This window comes from Engystomops pustulosus, chromosome 7 (assembly GCF_040894005.1).
Source record: "Engystomops pustulosus chromosome 7, aEngPut4.maternal, whole genome shotgun sequence".
In the NCBI taxonomy this organism is placed as follows: domain Eukaryota; kingdom Metazoa; phylum Chordata; class Amphibia; order Anura; family Leptodactylidae; genus Engystomops; species Engystomops pustulosus.
This window is the reverse complement of record NC_092417.1, coordinates 79208758-79228635: the sequence shown is the minus strand read 5'-3', so window position 1 is coordinate 79228635 and position 19878 is coordinate 79208758. Positions and strand designations below refer to the sequence as shown.

Here is a 19878-nt window from a genome sequence, read left to right as displayed (position 1 = left end):
CCCTTTATCATTTTTGTGGCTCTACGTTGAACCGTCTCCAGCTCCAGGGTATCCTTTTTATGGACCGGTGCCCAGAACAGCACAGCATATTCCAGGTGAGGCCGAACCAATGCCTTGTACAGTGGTAATATTACATCCTTATCCCGAGAGTCCATACCACTTTTGATACATGACAAGATCCTACTGGCTTTAGAGGCAGCTGATTGACATTGCATGCTGTTATTCAATTTATGATCTACTAGTACCCCCAGGTACTTCTCAACAAGGGACTCTCCCAGATTTACTCCCCCAAGGACATATTTTGCCTTTGAATTATTAGCCCCCAGGTGTATAACCTTACATTTATCCACATTAAACCTCATTTGCCAAGTGGATGACCAAACATTCAGTTTGTCCAAGTCACCCTGCAGCCTATGAACATCGTCCATAGACTGTATTACACTACATAGCTTGGTGTCATCTGCAAAAATAGACACAGTGCTATTAATTCCTACCTCTATATCATTAATAAATATATTAAATAGTAGTGGAGCAAGCACAGAAGCCTGGGGTACACCACTCATAACTGGTGACCAGTCCGAGTAGGAATCATTGACCACAAATCTCTTGATACGATCCTTCAGCCAGTTCTCAATCCAATTGCAAATCATTTCTGCCAAACCAATAGCCTTAATTTTACCCATTAGGCGTTTATGAGGTACAGTGTCAATTTCCTTTGCAAGATCCAAGAACACAATATCCACAGCTGCTCCTCCATCCAGGCATCTGCTCTCCTCCTCATAAAAGCAGATCAGGTTAGTTTGACAACTTTTATTCTTAGTAAATCCATGCCCTTAACGTATGCGGATGAGGTTATATGCCCATCGCAACTTGGTGAAAACCTTGGCACAATGTAGAAGATCAAACAGTTCCGCGATCAGGGGAAGAGGATAGCGGTTTTTCACCGTGACTTTATTGAGGCCACGGTAATCGATGCACGGACAGAGAGAACCATCCTTCTTGGACACAAAGAAGAATCCTGTAATGGAAGGGGATGAAAACTTGCGTATAAAGCCATTCTGCAGGTTCTCCTTTATGTAGGCCGACATGGCAGCGATTTCAGGAACAGATAGGAGGTACACTGGACCCAGTGGAGGAGATTCACCTGGCACCAAGTCTATGGGACAGTCATAGGGTCGGTGTGGCGGCAGAGTCTCTGCTTGCTTTTCTGAAAAAACATCTGCAAAGTCCGTAGATGGAGCAGGGAGACCCAGCAGAGGCTTTGAGGAAGTGAAACAGGGACAAGGTGGTTCCAGACTCACACTCCGGTCCCCAGTGGAGAACTTCCCCCATCTGCCAGTCGAGTACCGGCACGTGGTGCTGCAACCACGGAAGACCCAAAAGAACTGAGGGCGTGCACCGCGTTAACACATAAAAGGAAAGTCTCTCCTTGTGCAAGACCCCTACTTGTAGGCATAGGGGTTCAGTGCAATACCGGATCAGATCCTGGAGAATCTGCCCACTGACTGACGAGATGAGCAGTGGCTACTCGAGATGGACCACAGGAAGATGGTATTGACAGACCAAGGCAACGTCCACGAAGTTTCCTGCCGAGCCGGAATCCAGAAAGGCAGAGGCTGGAAACGGATCACCTGTCCCGGAGCTGAGGACAGGTATGTTCAGAAGTGGGAAGCTTTGTTCTCACCTAGGGATGCTTATCCCAAGAACCCTAGGTGCGTGCATTTCCCGGACGCTGAGGACGGAGTGGACAGGTCCGAAGGAAGTGTTCCGGGCTGGCACAGTAGAGACAGAGGTTCTCCTGCAGTCGCCTAGATCGTTCTATAGGCTCCTATGCAGACGGTGCGGCCGGAGGCTGGAGCGGCCTTTGGAAAGCAGGAGCCAAGCGAGGTAGACGTTGTGGACGGACTTGGGGTTGCTCGTGACATAACTCCTCGGTACGCTCCATAAACCGCATCTCAGTCCGAGTGGTCAAGGTGATGAGACCACTGAGGGTAGACGGCATCGTTCCAGGAGAGCTCCGAGGCCAGGGTCTGGAACTGGACAGAATATTCTCCCACGGAAAAGTTCCCCTAATGAAGATTCAGCAGTGCCGTCTCAGCAGAGGAGGACAGAGAAGGTTCTTTGACCAGAATTCCGCCAGAAATGCCATATGAGTAGCCGTGATCAGGCCGTCTCTGTCAGAGGAGTAGACCAGGCCAGGGCCTTCCCTGAGAGAAGACTGATGATAAATGCCACCTTGGATCGCTCCAGGACAAATTGAGACGGCATGAGTTCAATGTGCAGGGGGCACTGGGTAATTAAGCCCCTGCACAGTTTGGGGTCCCCATCACATTTGCCGGCATAGACAGTCGTAGCCTTGGTTCAGGGAATGGAAGACAAGCCGGGGGAGCCGGAGTCACAGAAGCAGCCTCAGGAACCTGTTGCTGATGCTAGGTAGCTAGCAGATGTTGCAGTATGGCGGTTACTTGCTCCAGCTGTTCACGATGTGCGGCGATCTGCTGGGATAGGGGGACCACAATAGTAGCAAGATTGGGCCGACCGGGAAGCGGAACCTCGGCGGGATCCATGGCCGGGTTTTACTGTCAGGATTCGGGATGCGTGGATCCACTGGACCACCCCACGAGTTGGTACTAGCCGACACCTGGGACCAAAGTCTAAGTGGCACCTGGTCTTCACCAGAGCCTGCCGCAAAGCTGGTTGGACTTGCTGCGGCAGGGTACCACCAGGTCGTTCCACAGGTGCGACAACCTGCAGTGGCAGCCGTAGCGGAGGTACCTTAGCAGGAGACAGTGTCGTGGTCAGGTCCAGGCACAAGGTCAGGACAGGCGGCAGAGATGCAGCGTCAAGTCCAATCTGGGGTCAGCAACAGGAGGTCCACAAAGATCAGAACGGGAACACAGGCACACAGGACACAGGAACAGGAACACACGGGAGCAGGAACACACAGGAACGCAGGAGACACAGAAACGCAGGAGATGACTATGATAAATGGCATTAAAGTGTGGGGTCAGGCACATGAAGGGGCCATTAAACATTGTGGGGAACATTATACAGCATGGCGTGAACAGTAAGAGTTAAACGACCAGGCCCTTTTGTTCTTTTGCATTTACATTTTTCACTCAAAAATCTAACTTTTTAATTTCATATTTTTTTTAATGGCTTGCTATCTGCGTAATAAATTGCACTTCATAGTGACGGTATTTAATATTCCATGCCATGTACTAGGAAGCAGGAAAAAATGTCCGAATTCAGTGAATAAACACCATTTTCTTGTGGGCTTGGATTTTACGTCTTTCACTGTGCGCCCTAAATGACAAGTCTACCTTATTCTTTGGGTCGGTACAATAACAGGGATACCAAATTTGTGTAGGGTTTATAATGTTTTCATACATTTACAAAAATTAAATTGCCATCTTCTGGCGCTAATAACTTTTTCATACTTTGATGTATGGAGCTGTGGATGGTGTCATTTTTTGTCACTTTTGATTATGTTTTTTAATGCTTCTATTATTAGGACTGTACAGCCTTTTGATTACTTTTTATTGAATTTTGATATTTTTCAAAATGGCAAAAAAGTGCCATTTTCAACTTTGGGCACTATTTTTAGTTATGGGGTTAAACGCAGTGAAAAACCGCTTTTATATTTTGATACATCGGAATTTTGGGACCTACCATGTTTATGATTTTTACTGTTTATTTATATTTATATGACTTCTAGAGAAAGGGGGTGATTTGAATTTTTAGGGTTTTTTTAAATATTTTTTTTTCTTTCACTATTTTTCAGAATCCCTTAACCCTAGGTTTTCTGATTGATTCTACTATATACTCTTTGGAAGACCCAAGGCTGCCATGGCAACCGATTGCCGTGCCCCAATTATATCACGGGGAGCGACGTACTTCACCAAGATGACGGCACCTATGTGCCAGCATCTTCGAGAAGCTGGCGGCAGCTTTGCTGGCAGCAATGGACTTGTTTACACCGGTGATCGGTGCTAGCACCGATTGCTGGTGTTACCGGTAAGTGTTTGCAGCAAACACTTACCGGCTATGGAGAGGGCTTAGCCCGTGAGCACTCTCCATTAACCCCCAGCCGACGTGTGGCATACTAGTATGTCACACGCAGAAAGAAGATAAACAGACGTTTAAAAATGGTTCAAGAACGCACTGTATGACAGCACCCTTACTCATAGATGCAGACACTGTGACTGTGGTAACATTCTTATATTTTCTATGCATGACCTCCTTCTTCTAAAATACACTTTTAAAATTATGCTAAAAAACAGGAAGGGCTCTGGGGACATTACCAGAGCCCCTCCATGCTGCAGATTCACAAGCTATTACAATGAGCAGAACATGTCTCACACAACCCCCTACTCTCTCCCTCTAGCTGTGTAATCTAGTAGCAGCAAGAAGTGCAGGGGGAGGGGAGACCTGTTCTGCTCTGCAGTGAAGTGAATTTTTTGGCGGCACATTATACCCTTTTTCCATCCCAAAAGTTAGTTAGTATTGTTGGTGATATATTCCTCTACAGCGGCCATCTTGGGGGGGGGGGGGGGTATGTTGCCCACTCAGAAGCTATAAAGTAAAATTTTTTAATTCAGCTATTTTTCATATTTAAACTGTTGTTTGCCTTTTCACAATCTCCTTGGCATATTTTACCATCCTTCAGGGCTCTGTATTCTTGTTTTTGGTTATGAAGAAGCTTCTAGGAGCCATTGTGTAGATAAGCATGGCTGTAAACAAGGCCTATTCATTTTTCCCTGAATGTGCTGGTAAAAAACATAATGACCAATAGAATCTAAGTGCCTTATCTCCTTTCATACAACACCCCAAATGCTGATTTCTATGTGCTAAAATACAGCTGTGTCTGTTTGAAATAAACAGTTGGATATGAGTGCATCGGAAGACCGACTGTGTCTTTCATTTACTCTGTCAGCTCGCTGCCGGTAGCATTCCCATCCTCCCTCATAGGGTTAATTAGGACTCACCTTACAAAAGTCAAGAGGGCTGTAGAGGCCCTGCATAAAAATCCCTATCAGTATGAACAGCTGTATACTTTTCTTCATAATAAAGCAATGGCCTTCCATTGCCTTTATAAGTTTATATGTCAATTACAATTCAGCTTTTTCCACAAAAAAAGAAACTTCACTTTGGTAGGTTGTTAGGCATTAAATACGTTTCATGAGTCTCCCCATTAAGCTTACACGGTGTATGACCAAGCAGCTCACTGCTATATACATATGTTATTTCCTTGGCGATACCATATCTGCATGGAAAAATGGAACATATGTTCGGTTTTTGATCAATATGACCGGAAAACTTTGTAGCCACCCATATGTTTTACAGTTCACAGGGTTAATCACATCGCCACAACCAAGATGGCGGACACGGCTCCTTCCCCTGCTTTTCCGGCAGCACGGATGACCTCAGAACGCATGCGCACTGTGTACACTCCGATCTCTACCGAAATTCCCTTTAGCGACTCCGGAAAGAGCCGATCCCATCGACCCCGGAAGTAGCAGCTGGATCCAAGGAAGAGAGGCAGGGGTGGCCGGCAGCGTCCGAGGGGACAATGGAGGAGAGTGGCGGCAGGTGAGGCAGGCCGGCGCCGGTAATATGCGGCTGTATGCATCCTGCTGCTGGTGTCTTCAGAAACCTTGTGTGTATTGTACAAGTAACAATGTAACATCCTGAGATCATGTGACCTGCCTGGAGGAATGGCTGACAGCTCAGTGTGCCCCTATGTACACACTGACTCCAGCAGGGAGGGGAGTGATGCAGCCATGGCCCGTCCATAATGACATATATCTGTGTATATGTAATGTATATGTCCTGCATGTGCCTGTCTATAGAACTCATATCATTATCTTACATCTCTGTAATGTATATCTTGTCTATAGCATTCCTAATAATGTGATCTATGTCATTGTGTGACAGTCATATCACTATGTGTGATTCCCTGGATGCTGCTTGTCATGTTCTTGCATCTTATTCACTCACTGCAGAGCTGGTTTATGTTCTTGGATCACACAGGATATGGGTGCAAAATACAAGCCAGATCTGCTTTGTATGACTGAGGCTTCCTCTGTGATATGGATGGAAGGGTATGTACACTACTACTTCCCTTTCTCAGGAGGACGAGGCAGCTGGTGTGTCCAGGTGGTTTATCTTACATACCCCACTAAGCGTTAGGATTCCTGACCATTGTTTGTCCTTCACCCCACATTTTTCTGGAGATAAGCTTCAGCCAATAGTTACTGCTTGTCTTATCAGTCCTAGATTGCACTTGACCTTTTACCTTTGGTATGAGAAAATTGTGTTTTCCATATGTCCAGCACTGCTGTTGCATGTTTAACCGTTAATTACCCTTGTAAAGCACATGGTTTATCTAATGGAATCTATAGGATGCCCCTTTATCCAAAAATCCAAAGATTTAAGTTTTTGTGTGTTTCTGAGATAGTTTGGTAATGCCCATTTTACAATGTGGAAGTCAGTCCTTATGTTGGCTAGTTACCATCCAAAATATGAATGCAGCATGATAGTTAAGTTCATTGGTGGGAGAGATTATCTAAGGGGCGACTGCACACATACCGTATTATGTGCAGATATTCAGCAGTATACTGTAATACAGTACAAGTGTATAGTATGGGGTTTATGGAAATCCCTAACACACTTTAACGAAACTAAAATCCTTATTCAACTGTGGATTTATAATGGGCTATATGTCCTTTATGTGCTGTGGAAATAAACCTTTGTAATGCTTAAACAATATTGGTTGTGGAGTGCCCCTGTGTCTGTAGATAGCTATGTCCATAGGGTAGGTTCACTCACAATTTTAACATGTTTTCCAGATGATGAATATGGTGAAGGATTTGGCCAAAATCAGCAAGGACCTACCCAGGGGTGTACAGAGAAGTGCTACTGTGCCTCTGTAAACTTTCCTTTAGGCTGCTGGTACAGCTTAGGTTATCGTCCATCATAGTCACACCGTTCTGGAAGGAGTCAGTGAAGCTGTAATGGGGTCACTCAGCGTTCCCATTAAACATGGCAGGAGGTAGTAACCTTTTATTTCAGGCACATTTCCTCTGTATCTGATGTGTTCAGCCCTGTACTTGGTTGTAGATGTTTTCTGCAATGTCTGACGGAGGTGCTCTCCTCCACATTAAGCCAGATGTGACACAGCCATACATGACACATGCTGAGATGTGGCTCTCAGATCCTCCACCGGTGAGGATCTTCATGTTGAGAATGGCTGATATACAATATGCAGAGCATTTCAGTAGAGCAGAGCAGGAGGATCTGTCCTATTCTGAGTATTTTGGGAGAAAGATGTACTGAGCTTGTGGGATGTATGAAATCCTCCAGGAGCATTGGAGTAGGTAACAGGGTGCCCTATTCCCATAGTGGGGGAAGCAGATGGTAATAATCAATGTGCTGGACTTGTGCAAGGTACAGTCTTCCAGCAGCACAGAGTATTTTAGGGGAATAATATGCTGAGCAATTGCCAGTGATTGAACCTTACCGCTTGTCTTCTATTATTATCCTGACAAATACCATATTTCTTGCTCTGGATTTTTGGGTGAAACTTCTTCTAATTATCATTTACCAGATTTTGTATTGCAGTCGTGTTGCTATGATTTGTTGGGTAATGAGTGGTGGGAGTACTCGCACTTCAGCCAATGTGCCAGTACTATACAACCCTACAGACTGGCATAGTTTACAGCTACAGGCATTAGTAAATGGCTCTGTGGATTTTCTTCTACCTAGAGCCGCCATGTGTTCACTGTCCTGCATGTCGTCCACTTTGTGTAACGGTGCAACTACAGCATCCAGTTTAGCTCCAGGCACCGATTATGCATTTATTACTGATGTCTTTAGAGAATATGATGCACGTGATTTCCATGGCTTCTCTGTCCAGTGCCTTTGCCTTTCCTTGTGTTTTTTTTTTTTTTCAATTTTAATTTACTGTTCTGAATACTGTTCTGCCAATCCCTGAATGTTCCTGTAAGGGTCCAGATTTCGGTGTGTTCTTCCTCTGGGTGCAAGTTGTCATAAATGAAGAATAGACCTAAAATAATTCTGCTGACAAAGATCCCTGATTAGTAAAGCCAGAGTCCCGGGAGATGCACTAACCAGTCTTTTGGACCCATGTGGTTCAGCAGTGACAACCTGCGGAGACCTGCCCCCTAGTTTTCCTCTTCTTCAGCCTAGGAGAACCGGCCCAGTAACATTCTCCAGTACTTGTCAGACCGCAGGCCATGCAAGCGACTCATTCGTTTACTTTACTTTGCTGTTCTGTGATTAATTAGGCCTTGTAAATCTTAGCAGGTTTATATACATTTATGTCATGTTTTATTTTTATCTAATTGAGCATGCAGATTGCCACTTGTGAACAGGGAGGCGGCTGCTGATGACTTTGTATGTGTGACGTCAGGGTGGGGTCAGGTAACTCGCCAATACAGGCAAGTCTTACGTTGATGTCCCAGCAGCAGGTTGCAGTTCTTATGCTGCCATCTCATTATCACTAAACCACGAAATCAAAGAAACCCTGCCCAGATCCCTTCCAGAAGGTCCTCAATTCTATGTTGTCTCTTTTCAGATTTCTCTGGTCATGATCAAATCAAATAAATCGCGGGGTCAGGAGCTGCGTGCAATGTCTGCATAGCGATTACCTGGGCTGTGAGGTGAGTTGTCTTTTGAGTTGCTATATTGATAGCTCACTTATAGAACTTGTCACCAGATCTTACGCCATTAATCTAGCCTCCTCATGTAGGGTATAAAATGTTTTTTGTCGGATTCCTGTATCTCAGGTTACCACAAGCCTGATGCTATCTTAAAGATGAGTGGGAATTGTAGCAGTCTAGACTGGATACTATTGTAACTGACCTTCAGCCACATGTAAGCAGGACTGGTGTGTTCACATTTTCAACCCCTGGAGCAATAAGCATTGTTCCCATTCACTGACAGCCAGATGAAAGTATAGTGAGGAAATCTAACAAGTTTATTAGAAAGTTATACAACTTTACACGCAATCCTGACCTAATTTGTAATAGATTTTGTACCTCTCGCCCATCACTGAGAGATGATGGTAGAGACTGAGGAGTACTGGATGTGACAGGGCTGCCTGCTGCTGGGTAACGCCACGATGAGTCAGGATCACTGTGGCTGGTGATGACAGCAGGGTCTCTGCTTATTACTGAATGGCCACTCACATTATCACTAGACTTGGCTTTAGCAGGGTCCTCCCACCTGTCATAATCGTGGGGAGGCATATGTTAAAATGTTTTGGTCCTTGGTTTGTTGTGTACACATTGGCCTCCTGTTAAGATTAATGTGAAAAGGCCAGGGTCACAAAGCTGTGACTGTACATTATTTATCTAGGTCATTCTATAAAAGAGAGAGATTGAAATATGTTATTACCAGTGCTGCTAAATATCACTTCCTTATGAGTGGACAAATTCCAGATTCCTCCCCTTTTGAACATACAGTTTTTTTGTCTTTGACATACTGAAACATTCATTTCAATAGACCCTTGCATATGAATGTATTCTTCAATGATCCGGAGGCTGTAGAAAACTCAGAGCACGTCCTATTCCTGTTCGTGTAGGCAGCACTTCTCTTCCCATCAAAGTCTAAGGGAACTAGGGTTGCACCGATACCTGAATTTTGAGTGTGATACTGATACCCGGAGAAGTATCATGATACTCAATACCGATACAATATTTTAAAGAAAAGAAAAAACGATTTTCTGAATTGAGTACAGAAAATGACAGAAATCCCATATTGAACTATTTTGAATTTTAAAGTATCAAAAAAGTACCCAAAAAAATTATTGAAAAATCATCATGCAACCCTAATGGAAATGTGAAGATTATAGATGACACATAGGTGTTGTCCGTTCCTGTCCATATTTGCAAATCATTTTTTTACATAATCAATAATCGGACCATTCAAGCTAGTGACATAATTCGCCAGCCTCCTGTTTCTTTTGCGGATCAGCAATAATAGATGACCTACACGTGACAATTGGACCGTTTTTAAGGACATAGAGGTCATGACACATGGAAACTGACCATAAGTTAGTGGCCTGAGAACAGCTTGCTTTGTGTGGAGACCACCAAGCCTAAAATTATTTATAACTAGAATGCATTGTATAGAACTAGCTTATAAGCTATTATTTGTTTCCCTAGCAGTTATAGACTGTATGGAAATAGCCACCACTCCCAGGGTTGTCAATAACTCACATTGAGGCATGTTTAGTAGACTCTGACTGTAGGGTCATTGGCCCCTTTATGATTCCTCCACACCACACATATGAACCTTTGAGCCAGTAAAGTACCTGTACAGATAACAGACAGCTTCACATCTGGGATTCTCTCTTATTGTATTCTTGAATATTATCAGAATTGACAATTAAAGACTTTGAAGACCAAGCACCATCAAAGATTTTGGATCACAACTAGTATAACTCATGCAGTGGTTGTCTTTTATAAATCATGGTCCAAGGGTTCTTGAAAAGCTGCTATAGGTTTCCAATGCGGTTCCCAGTGTATAAATGAGTAGTAAGGACTGGGGCTTTTCACTATTATTTTCTAGTTGAGATGTTTTTGTGGAACTCTTCTATCACCCTAATGTGATCCCACCATTGTTTTCTCTACTCTGCCAGGACGAGTTTCTGTGAGCCATGCAGGCGTCGGCACATCGCTTCCGTGACGTGGAGCATCATCCTCTTCTTAATGAGAGTGATGGCTACAACTCTGCCCCCTCAGAGGTGGAGCTCACAGACAAGCTTTGGTTTATACGGGATGGCTGCGGCATGGTTTGCGCTGTGATAACATGGATGTTGGTCTTCTATGCGGACTTTGTGGTGACTTTTGTTATGCTGCTCCCCTCCAGAGACTTTTGGTACTCTGTTATTAATGGGACCATGTTCAACTGCCTGGCAGTGCTGGCGCTGACCTCCCACCTGAGGACGATGCTGACTGATCCGGTAAGCGCCACCTCCCCCATATTTAAAGGGGTTTTCTTGGATTCTAACATGTAATAAAAGTCCTTCTTATTACTTTCCCTACATATTATGGAAAATAGAGAAACTTTAGTTATGTTTAAATATTGAGAACCTAAACTTTGAGTAAGACCCCCCCCATATCTAATATGAATTTAATACTTCTATGATACTGCCTATAATACTATGGAAAAAGAGAAATGCTAGAATACTGCTTCAATGTACCAGAATATAGCTACAATATCACTGACTATATATACCATATATACTTGTGTATAAGCCGAGTTTTTCAGCACAAAAAATGTGCTGAAAAACCTCATCTCGGCTTATACACGAGTCAATAATAATAAAAAAAAAAAAAATTAATACTCACCCTCCGGCTCTCGTAACCTCGGCGCAGGCTCCTGGTCCTCGGCGGCAGCTCCCGATCCTCTGCGGCGGCTTCTATCCTCACTTGCCGGCAGTCGCGTAAATGCGACCTGCCGACGAGCGCACAATGTGATGTAGCGGTGTCGCCGCTGATGACGTCATCAGCGGCGACACCGCCGCATCGCACTGTGCGCTCGTCGGCAGGTCGCATTTACGCGACTGCCGGCAAGTGAGGATAGAAGAGAGAAGCCGCCGCCGCAGAGGATCGGGAGCCGCCACTAAGCATCAGGTGAGTATCGTCGGAGGGTGAGTATTAAGTTTATTTTTTTTATTATTCGCTAGGCATACTGAGGGCAGGCTGTATACTTTTTGGGGCAGGCTGTATACTTTTTGGGGCAGGCTGTATACTTTTTGGGGCAGGCTGTATACTTTTTGGGGCAGGCTGTATACTTGATGTTCCCTCTCTGTACTAGTATATAGACATAGATGTCTATAATGTGTTAGATTGGTGAAGTCTGTTATTTAGATGTTTTAACCCTTACTTCACCTGAGAACCTGGTAATATGTGTGATCCCTAGTCTCTGGTTATGAGCTCGTTGTATGGCCTTGTTATAAAGTTTCTCTTGTACATGTAGTTGGTGACTGGTTGGGTGCTTAGCAGGGATAAATCTTTGTCATTGTTGGTACTGTGGGTGGTTTCATGTTTTCCTGAGAATTTCAAGATGATTCTGTTGGTCATGTGTCATGTGTCGAGTGTCTCTCGATATGAATGTTAAATTATTCATGATAACTTAAGTCCATCTTCTATTTTGCATAAAACAAGTGTGGGAATGCCAGCACTGACTTGGTTACACTAGATTATATGTATAATATGTAACACCCTCATTCCTTCTCCTGATTCCACCCTGGAGATATTTTTTAGGAGAGGAGGCTTCACGTTGTACCCGTCTGGACAAAGCCTTCTACTATAGCAATCATCATACAGAACACACAAGGGGTCAGACCTTCATTATTCTACTGCACTTTTTTTTCTCTAAATAACATTAGGGAGCAGTTCCCAAAGGAAATGCCACAAAAGAATACATGGAGAGTTTACAGCTGAAGCCCGGAGAGGTCATATACAAGTGTCCAAAGTGCTGCAGCATCAAACCAGAGCGTGCCCACCACTGCAGGTAACCCAGATCATGCCTGCATCACATATATTCTTGTGCTCCAGTCACATCCAAAGCTTCATTCACTGTTCTCATGAATTCTAATGGGAGTGTGTTGCCACTGTGCTGACAGACCAGCAACAGCAAGAGGGTGAATACCTAATAACGGGTAGCACTGGTAAGGTAGAAGACACCCATTCTCAAGCTCTGCTTTTTATATTTCCATCTAAATGGTGACACATTCTAGGGGTGTAGTACATTGTGATTCCACACAACGTCTGCCTTGTCTTGTCATAAGGCTGGTGGGATCGTTACACATACCCCTTTAATAATATCTTGTTTCTCTGTCCTGTCAGTATTTGTAAGAGATGTATCCGGAAGATGGACCACCACTGTCCATGGGTCAATAACTGCGTGGGAGAGAAGAACCAGAGATTCTTTGTGCTCTTCACAGTGAGTTTAAAAATGAATATCTAGCAGTAATAAATGATTGAATTAGTGTGTTAGTTGCCTCTATTCTGCAGAGTGTTATGAGCCCCTGGGCCTGGTATGATGGGAGTAATACAGCATTAGGCTACATGCACACGGCAGCGCGCGGGGAGAGGAGGAGGTGAGCGCTGCTCACCCCGCTTCTCACCATAGGAACATATGGCACAAGGCGCCATAACACGGGAAAAGATAGGACATGTCCTATCTTTTCCCGGGCTACGGAGCGGTACGGTGCCGCACGTGTGCCGTGAGCCCATAGAAGTATGGGGGACGTATATTGGCCGTATATACGTCCCCCATACATGTGTGTGAATGTAGCCTTAGTGTGACACAGGGTGTACACCATAGGATGTCTCCATACATTTGATTGCTAGTTGTTACATTATGTAGAATGCAGTCATGGTTGACCGTTTGTTTGTCTCCCCCCAGATGTACATCGCACTCATCTCCCTCCATGCTCTCGTACTGTGTGGCTTCCAGCTCTTTACCTGTGTCCGGGGACAGTGGACAGGTGAGTACAGGACCACAGATTGACCCTTAGATTTCTGCAATGGATCAGCCGTGGATTAAGCCAATTCAGTGAGACTAATCCATGTGGTAATCCACTGCAGATTGACTATCATTTCAAGACAGTCATACTGCAATGTATGAAAAGGATTACAACACAATCTGAGAATTGTCTTATTCTTCTCATGGTAAGAAACCAGGTCATTATTATATTTAGCTCCAGAGTCTGTAAATGTATAGCTGAGGGTTTGTTACAGTTGTAACTAGGCCTTCCTCTATGTACAGTGTCACATGGCTTGATGGTGACATTTTATGACCATCTTTTGTGTCCTGTCAGTTTATCTCTGTGCTGGTCTCTTTTCTTGCAGACTGCAGCTCTTTCTCACCCCCAGTCACAGTCATCCTCATGATCTTCCTCTGCCTGGAAGGGCTCCTCTTCCTCACATTCACAACCGTCATGTTTGGGACCCAGATTCACTCCATATGCAATGACGAAACGGTATGTTGTCTACTCCACAGTCGGTGAAGTGGGAAATATGGAACTAACAATTGAAGTCTATTGAAACAAGGCAAAAGGGTCTATCATGATCATCATGCAAGGTTGATGCTACTTAAAATGTAGCTATTCAATAGACGTTCATGACATTGACCTTCCAAAATTAGCTAAATGAATGTACAATTTGATTCACACAGACAAATGCTTTTCTATTGGCTCACACACAACTACAGTTTCCATAGACCCTTGTGTGAGCTGACTGCACAAGCCAAAAATGACAGCGCAGGTCCTGTTCCTGCGGCAGGCAGTTTTCTCTGATGTCTGCACAAGTCCCATTGTTTACAGCTCACTAGAGGTAGTCTAACACCTTCCCATTAGCACAACCAGGCAGTGCCGCCTTATGGTGTCGGCCATCTTTCCCGGATCTGCCCAAATCTGTCTAACCTTGGGAAGGCTGGATGACTTCCAGCAGCGACATCACTATAGTTCTCTACCTTACTCTGCACATTTTCTGATCCCTGGGAAGTTATATAGAGCCCTTTACAAGTTTTTTTCTAGTTTCTCATAACCAGACACCTTTTAACCATTAAAGTTCTATTTATTTTCATTGGCAGGAAATTGAGCGATTGAAAAGTGAAAAGCCAACCTGGGAGCGAAGACTGCGCTGGGATGGGATGAGGTCTGTCTTCGGGGGGCAGCCATCTTTCCTATGGATTAACCCCTTTGCTGGCCTCCAAATCAGACGTTTCCTGAGAGCACGAAAAGGTGGCACTGAGTTTTCAGTGTGAGGTTCCCTGTTTTTATTTGGAATCTTCCAAATTCCATTCTGATGTATTTATTGGACGATGTCGGAATTGAGTGCACAAGATGTCACTGATGTGAAGATCCAACGACCAAAAAGACACAAACGGAACTTAAAATCGACTTTTGCAGTTTTTTTAAAATGATTTGAAGACTATTTACGAATATAAATGGCGCCTTGTACGCTGTGTGTGAGGCTGGCGCAGGATCTGGAGAGGTCTTTTATTCTGCTACAGGGTCCTAATTTTTTTTTTTTTTTAGTTCAAAAGATTTTTTTTAACGGAATAATTGTGTAAAAGTTTATTGCTGGATAAAGGAATGTGAGACAAGGATTTTCTAGTTTTGTTTACGCCCTGAGCTGTTCGGACTTCCGGGGCAAGAGATGTCGGCATGCAGGTCCTGCTCTACGTGTGTGCATGGCAGCTGTTGGTTCTGGGCTCGTACTTCTGTCTGTCTGCTTCATCCATTTCTGCTGCTGTCATCACCATTTCCTATCCATCCCCTAGCGCTGAGATTGCTGTTTCCATCTTTATCTGGTTGTTCTAGAAGTTTTGGAAATTATTGGCGCCTTGCAGTATGTGGCGTCCAGATAGTGTTTTGGTTCTGCTCCACTTTTGACATCACAATTCTGGAGAAATCTACTTATGACTTCCAGTAAATTTGTTAATATTTATTTTGTTACAATTTTTAAGAACAGAATTCACATCTAGAGCTGCAATCGCTATTCTATTGTCCTAAAGATCTAATGACTCCCAATGTGACTATTTCATTGTATTATGTCTTATACGCTAGTCATGCCTGAACAGTACTCACTATTCTACTATATCATGTCTTGTACTCCAGTTCAGTTTGCTTACGCTCCCAAATTTCCACTATTTTGGTGCAGACAATCAGAGACTTTGAATGCCCAGATACAAATTGCCAGACAACTTTACTACAAAGTCACAGCAGGACAAACAGAACATGTAGCAAACACTCACTTGGCGTAGAATCACAAATTGTCTGACAACATCAGCCAGAAATGCCGCCGCTAGGCCTATCAGCTGGCAGGCTCTGCATTTGACTGTCCCAAAATATGGCAAAACGTGTCTCCTGTCAGCCAAACTTTTCCCTTGCAGCAGTCACTGCAGGGGCAATGAGGGGTTAAATGGTGGCCATTCAGATCTGGAGGTTAGGAGTCTCCTTTGGCCTACAGAGGTTGTCCTGCCGCCATGAAGCTAATGGTGAATGTGGCTAGAGTGCAATCCATGCAGTCATTTGGGTTGCAGACCCCAATACTTATTTATGGGTTCTATGTAGATTTAACCTGGGATGTGATGTGTAATAGTGGAGCTATGTACTTACTGGGGGACTATAAACTGTATTGTGCTGTCTGGTTCCTGAGATCTAAGCTGCTCCTTAAACAAAGACCAGGATGTTCAGTTTCCTCCAGTCACTTATTCTGACACATATATCCCAGCATGAGAAATACATGTTGCACTCAGCCTGAAATTTTAAGTTTTCCCTCATCATCTCGTGTTACGTCCATCCTGGAATCGCCGTTGTCTGATGTATTGGGTATGAAGCTGTGGATGATGGGAGTTCTCTTATGCACTGATTTGTGAAATAAAGTATTGAACTCGTTTCCTCTCTTTAAATTGCTGTGTCTCAGCCTAGTCTGTCAGAGGTCCTAATACACATCACGTATTTCCCTGTAGATGGTGAATGTGGTTGCTTTTATTATCCTGTTATAGCACAAAATGACTGGGGCGCCACTACTGTATACCGACCGGACAGGTAACTAAGGCGGTATCGTCCCAACCTAACCCTCTTTTTCTTCCCTCATGATGGCTAACCTAACCGTTTTTTCCATCAATGTTAGAAGCATTAGAGATAAGTTTCGTTGTCAGACTGCACTAACTTACCTTGCCTCCCAGTCGTGCGATGTTTACATGTTACAGGAATGTGGTATCCCCTCCTCTAGGTCCTACGACCATCTGGCCAGGGGCTGGAGTCACGGTCCTTCCTACTGGTCCGGTGGGGGCGATTGCAGGTCTGCCGGTACCGCCATCCTTCTCAGGGGGAGCGCTTTCACGCTTGATTCCGTCCAGGAGCTAGTCTGCGGCCGACTTCTGGTCGTGGACGGCTCCTGGGCGGGTGAGCCCGTGCGGCTCATCAGCGTGTACGCCTCCCCTGACAGGGGTGAGCGACTGGAGCTTTTCCAGAACCTCAGACCGCAACTCGCCACCTAGGGCAGTGGTGTTGGCCGGCGACTTCAACTGCGTCATAGAGGAAGAGTGGCGCAAGCTGGACGCCACGTCCAAACTGCTGATAGAGGTAGTGACGGAAGCATCCCTGAGGGACGCCGTCGGGGCCGGCTCCGTGAATTACACTTGGAGCAGCTCCGACGGCGCTTCCCGTTCTAGGATCGACTTTGTGTTCACCTCCAAGGCGATCAGGCAGTGCGGGTCCTCCACGGTCCCCTGCTTCTTCTCCGACCACAGGGCGGTGCAGGTAAGGTGCGCCCTGGGTCACGGCTTCCCGCCGGGCCCGGGCTCCTGGAAGCTGAACTGTGCCCTGCTGGCTGAGGAGGGAGTGCAGGCGGAGCTGAGGGACATCTACATGGTCCTGAGAAACGACAAATGTTTGTTTGAAACTGTAAGCGAATGGTGGGAATACGCTAAAGTTGAAATCCGTTCTTTCTTTCAGGACAAAGGCAGGCGGCCGCGGCCAAGAGGGGCCTCAGAGACCTCCAGCGCCAGCTGAGATCCCTGCAGGACCTCCAGCGCTGCGGCTGGGACGTCAGAGAGGAGCTGGAGGACACCAAGAAGGGCCTGAAGAGGCACTTTGAGGAGGAATCCAGGCGAATCATCTTTCGTGCCAAAGTGGACAACCTGGAGAAGGGTGAGAAGTGTAACTCTTTCTTTTTCAGGAAAGTCCACGCCGGCCACACGCCCCTGAACGAACTACGTGACGAAAGCGGACGCGTGCAGAGGGGGAAGAACGCCGTCATGGGAGTCGTCAGCGACTTCTACGGCGACCTCTACTCCCGCAAGCCCACGGACGACGAAGCCGCCGAGAGGTTCCTGTCAGGTATCGCTAACACCCTCGATCCTGCAGGCGCCGAGGCCACGGACGCCCCTCTGACGGCGGCCGAGCTGCTCTCTGCCGCTAAATCCTTCAGACCCGGCAGGACCCCGGGCGGTGATGGTCTCCCGGCCGAGCTCTACGTAGCGCTGGGGGACCTCATCTGCCCGGACCTGCTGGAGCTCTACGAGGAGATGGTGGTGGAGGGTAGGATGCCGCCGTCCCTGAGGCAGGGACTGATCACGGTCTTGTACAAGCACAAGGGAGAGAGATGCCACCTGCGGAACTGGCGTCCCATCTCTCTGCTCAACGTGGACTACAAGATCCTGGCCAAGGTGCTCGCCAACAGGCTGAAAGGAGTCATCGGAGAGATCGTCCACCCGGACCAGACCTGCGGCGTTCCGGGCCGCCGGATCGCGGACAACCTGGCCCTGGTGAGGGACACCTTGCACTACGTCGGAAGCCGCCGCGTCCGCGCGGCCCTGGTCAGCCTGGACCAGGAGAAGGCCTTCGACCGTGTCTCCCACCGCTTCATGAGCCAGGCCCTGCGCAGGTTCGGGTTAGGTAAGACGTTCTGCTCCTATGTTGATCTAATGTACCTTGATATCCACAGCTCGGTGTTGGTGAACGGCTGGAAGACTGACCCCTTCCCTGTGCTTTCGGGGGTCAGGCAAGGCTGCCCTCTTTCACCCCTTCTTTTTGTTTGCGTTATAGAGCTGTTCGCAGAGTCTATCCGGCAGAACCAAGGGATCAGAGGGATCACCGCACCGGGACCCGGACGCGACGAGGTCAAGTGCTCGCTGTACATGGACGACGTGACCGTCTTCTGCTCCGATCGGAGCTCGGTGACGGCGCTCGTCCAGACCTGCGAGGAGTTCGGACAGGCTTCGGGGGCAAAAGTCAACTGCGGGAAGTCGGAGGCCATGCTTTTCGGAGACTGGCAGCTTGCTTCTTCTGCCCCCTTCCCCTTCACCATTCAGCGGGACTTCATGAAGGTCCTGGGAGTCTGGTTCGGGAAGGAAGGCGCAGCCCTGAAGACCTGGCAAGAACGCTTGGCCAAAGTCAACACCAGAGTCACCCTGTGGAGCCTCAGACAGCTCTCCTTGGAGGGGAAGACGCTCGTCCTGCGTAACGAGGTGCTGCCCGTACTCCAGTACGCGGCTCAGGCGTGGCCGCCCCCGGCCCCCGTCTGCAAGGCCGTTACCAGGACCGTTTTTCATTTTGTTTGGGGCTCAAAGATGGACCGGGTCAAGCGAGCGGTCATGTTCAAGGAGCCAAGCAAGGGGGGTAAAGGTGTCCCCGACATCTCCACTTTGCTCTGGATCTTCTTTGTTTGCGACTGCGTGCGCAGGACCCTGAGGAACTCTGCAAGGTCCGCGGGAAAGTCCATGTCCCGTTTCTTCCTCCTGCCCCTCTGGAGGGGGCTGGGCTGGGACAAGTGGGACAGCTCCATCCCTTACAACTGGGACGCGCCCTGGTACTACGGCCAGGCCGTCCGTTTTGTGAGGGAGCACCAACTGGAGGGACTCAAGCCCGACCTGTGGAAACCAAAGACCGTGCACAAGCTCATCCGAGCCAAAGACTTGTTGGAATTTGTCCCAGGAGTCACCCAGGACACGGCCCAGGCGGTCTGGGCCAACGTGTCCTGGGCCGGCCTGCTCAACAGGCACAAGGACATCTCGTGGATGGCCATCCAAGGGGGACTGCCCCTGCAGGCCTTCACCTATGCCCGGAGACTGAGCAACACCCCCTATTGCCCCTGGGAGGAAGAGACTCCCCTGCACCTGTTTTGGGGGTGCCCCTTTGCTCAGAGCCTGTTGGACGCCCTGGAGCCCCATTTCCAAGACTCTGTGCCAAGGAGCTCCATGACGCACCATGCGGTGCTTTATAGGCTGTTCCAGGGCACTCATGCCATTGAGGACATCCAGGCCGCCTGGCTCCTTATAAATTGCTATAAGGACGCCATCTGGTATGCCAGGAGACTCCTCACTTGG

At 46.8% G+C, this 19878-nt stretch overlaps 1 protein-coding gene across 2 annotated transcripts; it reads left to right on the top strand.

The window, feature by feature from the left end:
• The first annotated feature begins 5370 nt into the window (after positions 1 to 5370).
• ZDHHC7 (zDHHC palmitoyltransferase 7) lies at positions 5371 to 16455 on the top strand. Of its 2 annotated transcripts, none has more exons than XM_072117044.1 (8): positions 5371 to 5592; positions 8600 to 8684; positions 10667 to 10990; positions 12422 to 12546; positions 12882 to 12978; positions 13444 to 13525; positions 13890 to 14020; positions 14632 to 16455. In XM_072117044.1, the coding sequence occupies exons 3-8, from the start codon at positions 10685 to 10687 to the stop codon at positions 14803 to 14805; spliced, it is 915 nt and encodes a 304-aa protein (XP_071973145.1). In that variant the 5' UTR covers positions 5371 to 5592; positions 8600 to 8684; positions 10667 to 10684; the 3' UTR covers positions 14806 to 16455. The 2 variants fall into 2 exon arrangements, with proteins under 2 accessions (XP_071973145.1, XP_071973147.1); XM_072117046.1 differs by lacking the exon at positions 5371 to 5592 and adding an exon at positions 6900 to 7054.
• The last annotated feature ends 3423 nt before the right edge of the window (positions 16456 to 19878 follow it).